At 48.9% G+C, this 13,697-nt stretch overlaps 1 protein-coding gene and 1 pseudogene across 6 annotated transcripts in view; both read right to left on the bottom strand.

The window, feature by feature from the left end:
- Window positions 1-11,177, bottom strand: part of ARFGAP3 (ADP ribosylation factor GTPase activating protein 3) — a 64,280-nt gene extending 53,103 nt beyond the window's left edge. For 4 of the 6 annotated variants that reach the window (XR_013398677.1, XM_028827332.2, XM_077948616.1 and 1 more), the window contains exons 1-2: window positions 11,019-11,177; window positions 159-277 (exon numbers count right to left, since the gene is read on the bottom strand). Coding sequence is in view for 5 of the 6 variants with exons in the window: in XM_028827332.2 (XP_028683165.1) it covers window positions 159-277; window positions 11,019-11,087 (188 nt within the window). In the remaining variant the exon portion in view is untranslated. 6 annotated transcript variants of the gene reach the window in all.
- LOC107000680 (cytochrome c oxidase assembly factor 1 homolog pseudogene) lies at window positions 7,316-7,703 on the bottom strand (annotated as a pseudogene).
- Window positions 11,178-13,697: the final 2,520 nt, after the last annotated feature.

Genomic DNA, 13,697 nt, shown 5'->3' with positions numbered 1-13,697 from the left:
TCGCTTGAGCCCAGTGAGCTATGATGGCACTACTGCAGCAAAGGTGACAGGTGACAAGGCAAGACCCTGTCTCAAAAAAAGAAAAGAAAAAAGGGGAAAAAAAAACACCCATGTAACAATGTAATCACTTTCACCCCAATGAGAGAAGATTCACTTACCGAATAAAACTCAAGTGAACACCAAGTGACCGGTGGGACCCGGAGCAATCAATGCAAAGGAACACTCCATAGGTTATGCTCGCCCAGCTGGGATTTTTGGCACCACAATCAAAACACACCTGGAAAAAAAAAAAGCTAAATTCAGTTACTAATTTATGTTAGCCAAATAAATTATCCTATAAGATACAGTAAATGACTTAGCTTGAAAACTGCTTAACCTTTATAATGTAAACTTTGGGATTGTAATATTAGAAAGTATCTCATCTAGGTTTTTTTAAAAAGCCTCATATTTCATGTTCTTTTATTATTATATATAATTATATTAATTATAAATTAGGGCCGGGCGCGGTGGCTCAAGCCTGTAATCCCAGCACTTTGGGAGGCCGAGATGGGCGGATCACGAGGTCAGGAGATCGAGACCATCCTGGCTAACACGGTGAAACCCCGTCTCTACTAAAAATACAAAAAACTAGCCGGGCGAGGTGGCGGGCGCCTGTAGTCCCAGCTACTCAGGAGACTGAGGCAGGAGAATGGCGTAAACCTGGGAGGCGGAGCTTGCAGTAAGCTGAGATCCGGCCACTGTACTCCAACCTGGGCAGCAGAGCGAGACTCCGTCTCAAAAAAAAATAAAAAAAATAAAAAAATTATAAATTAGTAGAGTTAATTACTATATTATGTATTTTTTTTTTTTTTTTTTTTTTTTTTTTTTGTGAGACGGAGTCTCGCTCTGCCGCCCAGGCTGGAGTGCAGTGACTGGATCTCAGCTCACTGCAAGCTCCGCCTCCCGGGTTCACGCCATTCTCCTGCCTCAGCCTCCCGAGTAGCTGGGACTACAGGCGCCCGCCACCTCACCCGGCTAGTTTTTCGTATTTTTCAGTAGAGACAGGGTTTCACCGTGTTAGCCAGGATGGTCTCGATCTCCTGACCTCGCGATCCGCCCGTCTCGGCCTCCCAAAGTGCTGGGATTACAGGCTTGAGCCACCGCGCCCGGCCTATATTATGTATTTTTTTATTTTGAGACAGAGTCTCGCTTTGTCACCCAGGCTGGAGTGCAGCAGCACGATTTCGGCTCACTGCAACCTCTGCCTCCCAGGTTCATGCCATTCTCCTGCCTCAGCCTCCTGAGTAGCTAAGACTACAGGCGCCCGCCATCACAACCGGCTAATTTTTTGTATATTTAGTAGATACAGAGTTTCACCGTGTTAGCCAGGATAGTCTCAATCTACTGACCTCATGATCTGCCCACCTCGGCCTCCCAAAGTGCTGGGATTACAGGCGTGAGCCACCCCGCCTGGCGTATCGTCTATATGTTTTAAAAACGCACACTATACATAGTGAAGAGAATTTAGGTTTGTGTACCATCTCAAACATGCCTTATCCTTGAAGCTTCAGCAAGGATCCTACCAGTCATGTAAAGGAATGCTAGTGAGGGAACAGCCCTGCCTGGGAACACTCTAGCCCTACCATCCTTCCTGGCACTGGCTATACCAGATGGTAGGCTGTTGCACATATTTCTTCTCTCCCCAGCCCGAGGAAGAAGTTGTGGCAGCCAGACTCCAAGATGGCCCCAATGAAACCCACCTCCTGGTATTCACGTCCTGTGTAATCTCCATCCTCACTTTACCAAGGTGATCTGTGTGTCTGTGTGTGTGTATGGCAGAAATGACCATGTCATTTTTGAGACTGGGTTACAAATGACACTATGGCTTTTTCTTCTCTCCCCCACTCTCTTTTTCTCTCCCCCTGCTCCCTCTCCACCTTGGATCATGAGCTCTAGGGGAAGCCAGGTGCCATGTCTTGAGGACGCTCAGCTAGCTCTGTGGAAAGGGTGAAGTGCTGAGGAACTGAGGCCCTCGGTCCAACTGCCAGCGAAGAGAGGAGGCCTGCAACCACCATGTAAGCTCCCAGATGACCTCAGCCCTGGCCAACAGCTTGACTGCAGCCTCATGAAAGACCCTGGGTCAGAAGCAGCCAGCTAAGTCACCCCAAATTCCTGACCCTCAGAACTATCTGTTGTTTTATATACTAAGCTGGGGGCGATCTGATACGCAGCAACAGATAACTAATACAGAGAGAGATTCCTTTATGAAATGCTGTGCCCTTCTCTACCTCCACCACCTCACTCTATCCAGGTCACTTTGATAACTCTTAGATGCATGTTCATAACCGAGGACTATGTCCCCTGCCCACTGAGAGCCCTGAGAGCTCTTACAGGGGTAAAATCTTTCCCTTTCGCCAATCTTTACGGTTTTTTTTTTTTTTTAAAGAGACAAGGTCTGGCTCTCACTTAGGCAGGAATGCAGTGGCATGGTCCTAGTTTGCTGCTTTATGGCTTTTCCTGGCTCTGTCACCTAGGCTGGAGTGCAGTGGCACGGTCCTACTTTGCTGCTTTACGGCTTTTCTTGGCTCTGTCACCTAGGCTGGAGTGCAGGGGCACGGCCCTAGCTCACTGCAGTCTCGAACTCTTGAGCTTGAGCCATCCTCCCACCTCAGCCTCCTAAGCAGTTAGGACAAGTGTACGCCACCACGCCCAGCTAATTTTTTTTTTTCTTTTGTAGAGACAGGGGTCTTGCTATGTTGCCTAAGCTGGTCTTGAACTCCTAGGCTCAAGCAATTTGGCCCTCTCGGCCTCCCAAAATGCTAGGATTACAGGTGTGAGCCACCACGTCCGGCCCCTGTCATGTCACCTTGTTTTCCTGTTTACTAGAACAGAACCTGCACATGGTAAATGCACAATAAGTGTTTGCTGAATAGCTGTGTACTTTTAAATCTCACACACAGTCTGAAAAACAGGCTTACCCATGGTATGGTAAGCATTCAGTAAATATTTGTTAATCAAAAGAAAAACTTTAAAAACTTATTGCCAGCTCAAAAATTATTACTTGCCCCTTCAACACTGACACTGAAGCCCAACATTCTTCACCAACAGGAGCATAAAAGTACTTTAAAATACACAGTGCTGGCCGGGCGCGGTGGCTCAAGCCTGTAATCCCAGCACTTTGGGAGGCCGAGATGGGCGGATCACGAGGTCAGGAGATCGAGACCATGCTGGCTAACACGGTGAAACCCTGTCTCTACTAAAAAATACAAAAAATTAGCCGGGCGAGGTGGCGGGCGCCTGTGGTCCCAGCTACTCGGGAGGCTGAGGTGGGAGAATGGCATGAACCCAGGAGGCGGAGCTTGCAGTGAGCTGAGATCCGGCCACTGCACTCCAGCCTGGGCGACAGAGCGAGACTCCGTCTCAAAAAAAAAAAAAAAAAAAAAAAAAAAATACACAGTGCTAACTAGCAGAGTCACACATGGGAAGTGTGCTGGGCCCATAAAATACACAGTGCTTGCTGTGGAAAGTAGTATTTATAACTCATTAAACTCAGAATAGGAAAAAAAAAATCCTCCAATAGAATTGTTTTTAATCTTTCTGCAGGAAAAAAAAAAATGTATTAGATAATTAGATATATACGCTGGGTGCAGTGGCTGACACCTGTAATCCTAGCACTTTGGAGGCCAAGGCAGGTAGATTGCTTGAGTTCAGGAGTTTGAGACCAGCCTGGGCAACGTGGCGAAACCCTGCCTCTACCAAAAAAACAAAAAAAAATTAGCCAGCGTGGTGGAACACGCCTGTAGTCCCAGCTACTCAGGAGTTTGAGGTGAGAGGATCGCTTGAGCCTGGGAGGCAGAGGATGCAATGAGCTGAGATCACTCCACTGCACTCCAGCCTCAGCAACAGTGAGACCTTGCTATAAAAAATTTAAAAAATAAAAAAATGTAAAAAAAGTTTATAGGCAGAACCACTTATGTGAAGGCTGTCCAACCTATCATTATCAAGCAAGATCTGGCTTCTGGTCTTTTGAGGGCAATACAAGAGAGGAAACACCAGTGGGTTTTTTTTTTTTTTTTTTTTGAGATGGAGTCTCGCTCTGTCGCCCAGGCTGGAGTGCAGTGGCCGGATCTCAGCTCACTGCAAGCTCCGCCTCCCGGGTTTACACCATTCTCCTGCCTCAGCCTCCCGAGTAGCTGGGACTACAGGCGCCCGCCACTTCGTCCGGCTAGTTTTTTGTATTTTTTAGTAGAGACGGGGTTTCACCGGGTTAGCCAGGATGGTCTCGATCTCCTGACCTCGTGATCCGCCCGTCTCGGCCTCCCAAAGTGCTGGGATTACAGGCTTGAGCCACTGCGCCCGGCCTACGAGTGGGTTTTCTAAAGCCCCTCACCACGATATGCTCACACTGATGGCACATTGAATAATGGGGGTGGAGTGACAACTGACACAAAAAGAGGCCAGGGGATTCACTTTGGTGTTTACTGATTACCTGCTGTATGTCAGACATGTGGCAGTTGATGAGGTATGAAAAAGTAGCAGCGCAAATACTAGCAGAACCCCTACTGGTGCCAGTCTTTAAAGAGCTCACTGAGAAGTGGGGAAGACACGCAAATTCAAATGCCCTGTGGTGATGGCCATTAGGGGAACCCTCTTCTATTGGGCATCAAACAACACAACAGACTCTGCCAAAAGATGCTGTTCTTCCCCATCAGGCTGTTTGTAATTTCTCACCTAGTCACTCAACTACCAGTTGCTGTGCACTTACTGTCAAGTGTACCTGGCACATACCAAGTGGACATACCAGCATGGTTCAGGAAGTCTGCCCACATGGAGCCCACAGTCTAGCAGTCCAGTGGGCAAGACAATTGGTTACAAGATTGTTTCCTAGTAAGCAAGGACAGGATGCAAAGGGTTTTTGGTAGAGGTGATGGCAGAGATTTTGGGTACACAGCCCAGAGCGGGCCAAGTTTGAGAATCACTTCTAAGGTGGTCACCAGACTGGCCACAAGAAGAGAGCACTGAGGTTCCTAATGAGGGAGGCAGCTTTGGCATCCTCCTGACCCATCACCTAAGCTAAAGGATTGCTAAAATGTAGCCCCATGAGGAGGGGCCACGTCTACCTTATTCACTTGAACTTGGCACCATGCCTGGCACAACACAGGTGCTCACTAAATGCAAATGCACATGGTGGAGCAGTTTGTAGGGGTAGAGGAGCTAACAAGTGGAGACTGGGACATGTGGAGGTCAGAAGTGGTGAGAAATACAGGTCTAGCTCCCATAAATGCTGCCTTGATCCTCCTGCTATACCAGGAGGCTATGCTTTGATTTGATATGCAATCCCAAACCAAAGTCAAGATGTGGCTTTTGAAGCAGAACATCAGTTCTTATGGTGATGAATAAGAAATAGCTTTTGACTGACAATTTGTTTTGCCTAATGATGAGAATAATTAGTATACAAATAGTAACAGCTAATACTGAGTGTTTAAGTCAGGCACTATTGTTGGCACTTTAGCCAGTTTCATCTTCCTAACAACGCTTTCGTTAGTAGGGTTACTAGTAGAAGGTACTATTGTCATCCCCATCGGGGCCAGCTTCCTGGTCATGTGTGTGATCTATGCAGTCGCAGAGGGCCCCACACTTAGAAGAAAAGAGCGTGTAATTGGCTTAATGCTCTGCTGTCTCATCTTGAAATTCTTTTTTTTTTTTTTTTTTTTGAGGCAGCGTCTCACGCTGTTACCCATGCTAGAGTATATGGTATGATCTCGACTCACTTCAACCTCTGCCTCCTGAGCTCAGGCAATCCTCCCACTTCAGCCTCCTGAGCAGCTGGGACCACAGGCTTGCGCCACCATGCATGGCTAATTTTATTTTTTTTGGTAGAGATGGGATTTCACCATGTTGCTCAGGCTGGTGTCAAACTCCTGAGCTCAAGCTATTTGTCCACCTTGGCCTCCCAAAGTGCTCGGAATACAGGTGCCACCGCACCCAGCCTCATCTTGAAATTATTATTATTATTTTTAGATAGGGTCTTGCTCTGTCACCCAGGCTTGAGTGCAGTAGCATGATCTTGGTTCACTGCAACCTCCGCCTCCTGGGTTCAAGCAACTCTCCTGTTTCAGCCTCCCGATTAGTTGGGATTACAGGCACATGTCACCACGCCCAGCTAATTTTTTGTATTTTTAGTAGAGACAGGGTTTCACCATGTTGCCCAGGCTGGTCTCGAACTCCTGAGCTCAAATGATCCACCCACCTCAGCCTCCCAAAGTGCTAGGATTATAGGAGTGAGCGACTGTATTGGTGGAAACTTTTTTTTTTTTTTTTGAGACGGAGTCTTGCTCTGTTGCCCAGGCTGGGGTACAGTGGCCAGATCTCAGCTCACTGCAAGCTCTGCCTCCCAGGTTTACACCATTCTCCTGCCTCAACCTCCCGAGTAGCTGGGACTACAGGCGCCCGCCACCTCGCCCGGCTAGTTTTTTTGTATTTTTTAGTAGAGACGGGGTTTCACCGTGTTAGCCAGGATGGTCTCGATCTCCTGACCTCGTGATCCGCCCGTCTCGGCCTCCCAAAGTGCTGGGATTACAGGCTTGAGCCACCGTGCCCGGCCCAAAACTCTTAATACTGTTCAAACAAGGGCCCTGCATTTTCATTTTGTACATTTTACAAATTATGTAGCTAGTCTTGATCTCCATTTTATTTATTTTTTATTTTTATTTTATTTTATTTTATTTTTGTGTGTGTGTGAGATGGAGTTGCTCTCTGTCGCCCAGGCTGGAGTGCAGTGGTGTGATCTGGCTCACTGCAACTTCTGCCTCCTGGGTTCAAGCGATTCTCCTGCCTCAGCCTCCCAAATAGCTGAGATTACAGGCACCTGCCATCATGCCTAGCTAATTTTTGTAGAGAAGGGGTTTCATCATGTTGGCCAGGTTGGTCTTGAACTCCTGACCTCAGGTGATCCACCCACCTCAGCCTCCCAAGGTGCTGGGATTACAGGCATGAGCCACCGCGCCTGGCCTATTTGTTTTTTAAATCAAAGAACATTTTCTTAATTCTGATTCTTTTTATCATGTGCTTTCTTACACAAAGAACTTTCACATAAATTATCTTACAATAAGAGTTTCTTTCTGATTCAGTTTAAAAATGACAATAGCATTCGTTGTGCCCAAGTTAGAATTACACCAAAATTACCATATGTCAGCATGTACAATCATCCCACTGGTGGCCGGAAAATTGGCTTAAGGGAGTGTCTGTCATTCAGACGAGCCATCACCCCTGGTGGGCACATGGTGGAGATGAGGGAAGGCCGGACTAGAAGAAAACTGGGTCTTTCGGATCGTCTCTACTTCTTTTTCACTTCTTCACCATTCTCCCCACTGAGCTTGAACATAGGAATCTGCTGGCAATCCTTGGGCTCTAGGAAGACCTCATCAAGGTGCCACCTCTGAAAGGTGCACTTCTGGATGAGCTGATGTGGAGACGGCTCTCTGACTTGGATCCAGAGCTAGGAATCTTCAACTTGGCATCAGCAATGTCCACGAAGTTGTGCTTGTTGGTGAGTTTGAGACAGTGAATGTTGAGAAGAGGGCCCAGAGCACCCTGTGCCTTGGGATGGCTATGCACCTGCTCCAATGCCAACTGGTAACACGAAGCCCTGGAAAAGTCTTTTGTATGAGGTAATACACAAGGGCCAAGCCCCCAGTACTGAACACATTGCCGAAAAGGACCATTTTTTCCTTGAGGCACTGGCATCCTGCTTCCTGGATACTTTTGCCACCTCACAGCACAACTCTCTTGAAAATCATCAAAGGCAAGTTGTTCTGTAAGCGACAGAAGCACCATGCTGCAGAGAGCATGAGGAGTCCTTCCGGGTGTGGGATGGCGGCAGTAAATCTTGATCTCTATTTTAGAGAAAACTAAGGAATTACTGAATTAAGTATGACAGATAAGAAGTGGCCACTTCTTAGTAATTCCTTAGTGGAAATGTCCAGAGTGGGGACTGGATCCCATGCAGTCTGTTACCCGAGCCACTCTTCCCGCTCCACCACACTGTGCTTCAGAGCAGAAAACACACCACCTGCTGTCCTGCCCTTCATCCATCCACTAGACTGTAAGCTCCCAGAGGACAGGAACATACCATCAGTGTACATACCTTTAATGCTATACACAGTGCCCAGCATACCATAGGGGCTTGAGGAATACTTGTTGAATGAATAACCCAATCTATATAAAAGTAAGGAATGGTATAGCAACAAAGAAGGATTTCACAAACTAGAAAATTGACCCTTGGCCAGGTGCAGTGGCTCACGCCTGTAATCACAACACTTTGGAGGCTGAGATAGGCGGATCACTTGAGGTCAGGAGTTTGAGGCCAGCCTGGCCAATATGGTGAAACTCCATTTCTACTAAAAATACAAAAATTAGCCATGCTTGATGGCACACGCCTGTGGTCCCATCTACTCAGGAGGCTGGTGCAAGAGAATCTCTTGAACCTGGGAGGAGGAGGTTGCAGTGTGCCAAGATGGCACCATGGCACTCCAGACTGGACAACAAAGCTAGACTGTCTCAAAAAAAAAAAAAAAAGAAAGAAAAAGAAAATTGACCCTCATGACCTTTCATCCAGAGTAAGTCATCACACATGAGAGGAAGAAATTGGATACCACATTCTAAAAGTAAGCCAACTTGTTTTTCTTTGATTACCTCTCCCGGCTCATGTATCTTAGAGTTCTCTTTTATAACCCCAATTTTAAAGCGCTATTGTTGTCTTTTAGGTAAGGGTTTCAAACCAGTGATCAAATACAAGGTCTCAACCAAGAAATATAGCACATTACTGGAAAACATTACCAGAAAACATTTCTGATCACTGCTTTTATTAATCTTATTACAGAATATAAACTTTTTCATAGGTGTGTTCTTCATAATAAAAACAGTTGCCATTTATTGAAGACTATTATATGCAGTTCCTACTGTTAAGTGTTTTCCTTGGATTATTCCATTTAATCTTCACAATCACCCTCTGATTTAGGTCCAGTTCATGCCCCATTTTCAGATAAGGAAAAAAGGGACAAAGTGGTCAAGTAACCTGTCCAAGGGTGACATACCTAGAAAGTAGCAGTTTGGACCATACAAGCCTGTCTCTCAAAAGCCTCTTGATATAAGGACATTGACTTCTTATTTAAAATTATCTTTGAATTAAATCAAAGAGAATACATGTTGATGTTTCTGAGATAAAGGTGACAAAAAATATATCGTTTACACATTGCTAACCGCAGATCCTAATCTTGTCTAGTTATACAGGACCCACTCTTCATAAACACATCAATATAAATTTAAAAACCAAGGCTGGGCGCGGTGGCTCACGCCTGTAATCCCAGCACTTTAGGAGGCCAAGGCAGGTGGATCACTTGAGGCCAGGAGTTTGAGACCAGACTGGCCGACATGGTGAAACCTCGTCTCTACTAAAAATACAAAAAGTAGCTGGGTGTAGTGGTGGATGCCTGTAATTCTGGTGACTCAGGAGGCTGCGGCTGAATTGCTTGAACCCAGGAGGCAGAGGCTGCAGTGAGCTGAGATCGCACCACTGCACTCCAGCCTGAGCGACAGAGCAAGGCTCTGTCTCAAAAAAATTAAAATTAAAACATTAAAAAAATAAAGAAAGAAAGAAAATTAAGGCCAGTATGGTGGCTCATGCCTATAATCCTAGCACTCTGGGAGGCCAAGGCAGGGGGAGGCAGGAGGACTGCTTGAGCCCGGGAATTTGAGACCAGCCTGGGCAACATAGCAAGACCCTGTCTCTTCAAAAATAAATAAATTAATTAATAATAAAAATTAGCTGGGTATGGTGGTGCAACCCTGTGGTCTCAGCCTTATCAGGAGGCTGGGAAGAAAGGATGGCTTGGGCTGGGTAGGTCAAGGCTGCAGTGAACTAGGATCAAGACACTTCACTATACTTCAGCCTGGGTGACGGGGTGAGACCCTGTCTGTAAAAAAATAAATAAATAAAAATGTGAAAATCAAGAAAACAATGAAGAAATGGACACTGGAGAATTCCTGGAGCCTTTCTCTTAACTTTCCCATATCCATCAGACATCACCCCCAATAAACTGTTTCCTTCCTCACCTAGGCTGGAAAAAATATGGGCTCCCCTGTACCATCAAGACTTAAAACCAACAGAAACACTTATAACACTTCCTATGCCAGCATGTTGAGGTTCAGGACCATGCTCAGTAACAGCTGTTCCCTTCGGAAGTGACAGTGGGGACCACACAAAACTCGTGTCACCGGAGGGGCGGGGAGAGTCCACGCTGACGCAACAGCCCTTTGCACTCTCCAGGTCCCTCTCCGACCCGACTTGTCACCTTAGCCCCCTGCGTCACCCCAACACCTCCAGCCAGCTGCGCAAAGCTGTAAAAGTTCCAAGGAGAGAACAGTCTCTGGAGACAAAAAAAAAGAAAACCCCCATCTCCAAAGAGAGCCGAGGGGAGGGAGGAGGCTGTGGTGAACCTCCCTGGCCAAAGCGACAAAAGCTGGAAGCCAGAGCGGAGACTACTCGGCAGCTTTATCAGAAGAGAAACTGAGGCAGGCACCGCAAGGCCCGAGGAGTCTAGCCGGCTCCAACAGGCGGGGTCGAGCTCCAGGGTGGCGCCGGGGGAGCCGCGCTTTCCCCGCATCTGGCGCCAGCAGCCGGGGTTTCTGAGCCGGGAGCCCCCTCCTCCCAGCGCCCCCAGGAAGACCCCGCCCCCGCTCAGAGCCCCCGGTGCTCGCCCCCCGCCCCAAGAGCTCGCTGGAGGGTGTGCCCTCGCCGCCGCCCCGGGAACGCTCCCGGGCCCGCGTGAGGACCCCCGCGCTCCGGTCTCCCGCTCGGGCCTCCCAGCTGCCCAGCCCCGCCCGCCCCGTCCCGGCCAGGCTGCCGCGGCCCCACAGTGCGACGTGTCACAGGCCGCGCCGGCCCCGCCTCCCACGCCACGGCCACTGGCGCCCGCAGGGGCCGCCCGCCGGTTCCCGCAAGGATGGCAGGCAGGCCCGCACTCGCTCACGGCCGCTACCTTGTTAGTGGGCACCGAGCGGAGGCGCTTGAAGATGGTCAAGATGTCCTGCTTGCTGGGGTCCCCCATCGTCAGCTGAGAGCCGGGCACTGCTGGCCCAGCCAACCGGTAAGGACCGACGAAGAGCGGTTGCCGCCTCAGCAGGAGCTACGAGGCCGCGGGGGCGGCGCTGCGCGTGACGGTCAGGCTCCGCCCCAAGCCCCGCCCACGACTGGGCCCGCTCACCGCCGGGGCGCAGGCGCCGCTCGCTTTCCCTCCCCGCCCTCGATTCAGCCGCGCGGCTGGCCGGACCCCGGACGCTGCACGCGCGTGCGCAGGAGGCTCACGCGCCATTCGCGGCGCGGCTCCACGCCCCTAACGCTGGGCGAAGCAGGTCCCGAGTGTGGCTGGCTGCCAGGCGCACTGCCATAGGATCCGCCAACGTTTAGTCTGGTCGATCGCCATTTCGCCTAACCGGCTGCTTCCATGGAAATATCAGAGGCAGGGGAAGGGGCCCACGCGCCATCTTTTGGCACCAGACGGATGGAGGGCTCGCGCGCCTTGACGCCGGACGTTAGCTGGTCGCCTTCCTTTTTTTATTTTTCTTTTTTGAGACGGAGCCTCGCTCTGTCCCCCAGGCTGGAGTGCAGTGGCGCGATTGCGGCTCCCTGCAACCTCCGCCTCCCGGGTTCAAACAATTCTCCTGCCTCAGCCTCCCCAGTAGCTAGGATTACAGGCGCCCACCACCACGCCCGGCTAATTTTTGTATTTTTAGTAGAGACGGGGGTTTCGCCATGTTGCCCAGGCTGGTCTCTAACTCCTGACTTCAGGTGATTCACCCACCTCGGCCTTCCAAAGTGCTGGGATTACAGACGTGAGCCACCGCGCCCGACTCTCTTTGTTCTTGCCCTCAGCTCACTCCAGGCCCTGGGTGGAAAGCTTTCTTTGCCTGGAAACTGGCTTTCTGAAACCAAGGGTTTTTGTGTCACGTTCATGGAGAGGTAGCGGTGCGGGTTGAGGCAGAAGTGCTCAGTCAGAACTAATGAGTCCAGATGAGAAGCTTGACTTTTAACCCCAGCCCTCGGGGCTGCACCCTACTCTCGGAAACAACTCAACAGAAGGTGCCTCTGTCACCACAATGGGTGTGGAGCCACTGGGAAGAGGTTGGGTGATAGTGAGGAAGGATAGCAGGTTTTGGCATCAAAGACAGTACCTTGGCCTCAATCCCAGTTCAGCCAGCTGCTTCCTAGCTCTGTGGCCTTGGTCAAGACACTTACCTTCCCTAAAGCATGGTTTATTTGTAGGCTCAGTGGCTCATGCCTATGATCCCAGCACTTTGGGAGGCTGAGGTGGGAGGATCACTTTAGCTCAGGCGTTCAAGACCAGATTGGGCAATATGGTGAAACCCCGTCTCTACAAAAAAAATGCAAAAATTAGCTGGGCATGCTGGCATGGGCCTGTAGTCCTAGCTACTGGGGAGGCTGAGGTGGGAGGATCGCTTTAGCCCAGAAGATCGAGGCTGCAGTGAGCCAAGATCACGCCACTGCACTCCAGCATGGGCGACAGAGCAAGACCCTGTCTCAAAAAAATAAAATAAAATAAAGCATGGTTTATTCATCTGTACGAAGAAATGAAAGAATCAGTGCTGAGTAGCACAGGCAAGCAGCTTCCTAGGGCTGTCGAGCCTTTCTACTGTTAGAAGTCAGGAAATGTACACTCCACCCATCTGCTTAGATACCCTCAGGGGCAGTTGGGAGCTTGCAAACAATGTAACTTATAAACCCAAAGCTGCAACTTTTCCAAGAAAGGGAAGTCGATTACCTTCCAGAAAAGTACATTACTTTTGCAGGCAGCTCTGACGGTTTGAAAGTTCTTCCTGTATTGAGTCGAAGTATAACACCTGTGCTTTGTGTCCACCAGGTCCTAGTTTGGCCTTATACAGAATACCTGGCATGTTTATGAGCAGCAGTCCTATCCTTCCTGATGGGAATGGGAATGACGGTCCCATTTACTACTTGGAGCTGAAATCTTATTAAGTTCTATTAACAGAGTAGGGCAGTCTAGCCCGTTCTCCACCATAGAGATCCCTGAGGAGAGGAGAAAAAAAAAGCAGTAAATTATAGACAGTATCTGCATGAATAGGGGAGGAAGGGGTAGGAGGTACCATTTATACACTATGGTTGCTTAAGTGTTCTTCATAGAATTTAGCATCTAATACTATACTATATAATATTCTATCTCTCTGTATCTCGCTCTCAATTGAATACATACTTCTGGCCAGGTGTAGTGCCTCACACTTGTAATCCCAGCACTTTGGGAAGTCGAGGTGGGTGGATTATGAGGTCCGGAGTTCGAGACCAGCCTGACCAACACGGTGAAACCCTGTCTCTACTAAAAATACAAAAATTAGCCAGGCGTGGTGGTGGGCACCTGTAATCCCAAGTACTCAGGAGGCTGAAGCAGGAGAATCACTTGAACCTGAGAGGCAGAGGTTGCAGTGGGCCGAGAACACACCACTGCACTCCAGCCTAGGCGACAGAGCAAGACTCTGTCTCAAAAACAAAAACAAACAAACAAAAAATATAGATATATATTGAAATCAAATCTGTTTTTTCTACTTTTTTTTTTTTTTTGAGGAGTCTCACTGGAGTGCAGTGGTGCGATCCTTGCTCACTGCAACCTCTGCCTCCTGGATTCAAG

Source organism: Macaca mulatta, chromosome 10 (assembly GCF_049350105.2).
Source record: "Macaca mulatta isolate MMU2019108-1 chromosome 10, T2T-MMU8v2.0, whole genome shotgun sequence".
Lineage (NCBI taxonomy): Eukaryota > Metazoa > Chordata > Mammalia > Primates > Cercopithecidae > Macaca > Macaca mulatta.
The sequence above is the reverse complement of the archived record's forward strand: the minus strand, read 5'-3'. Positions and strand labels throughout refer to the sequence as shown.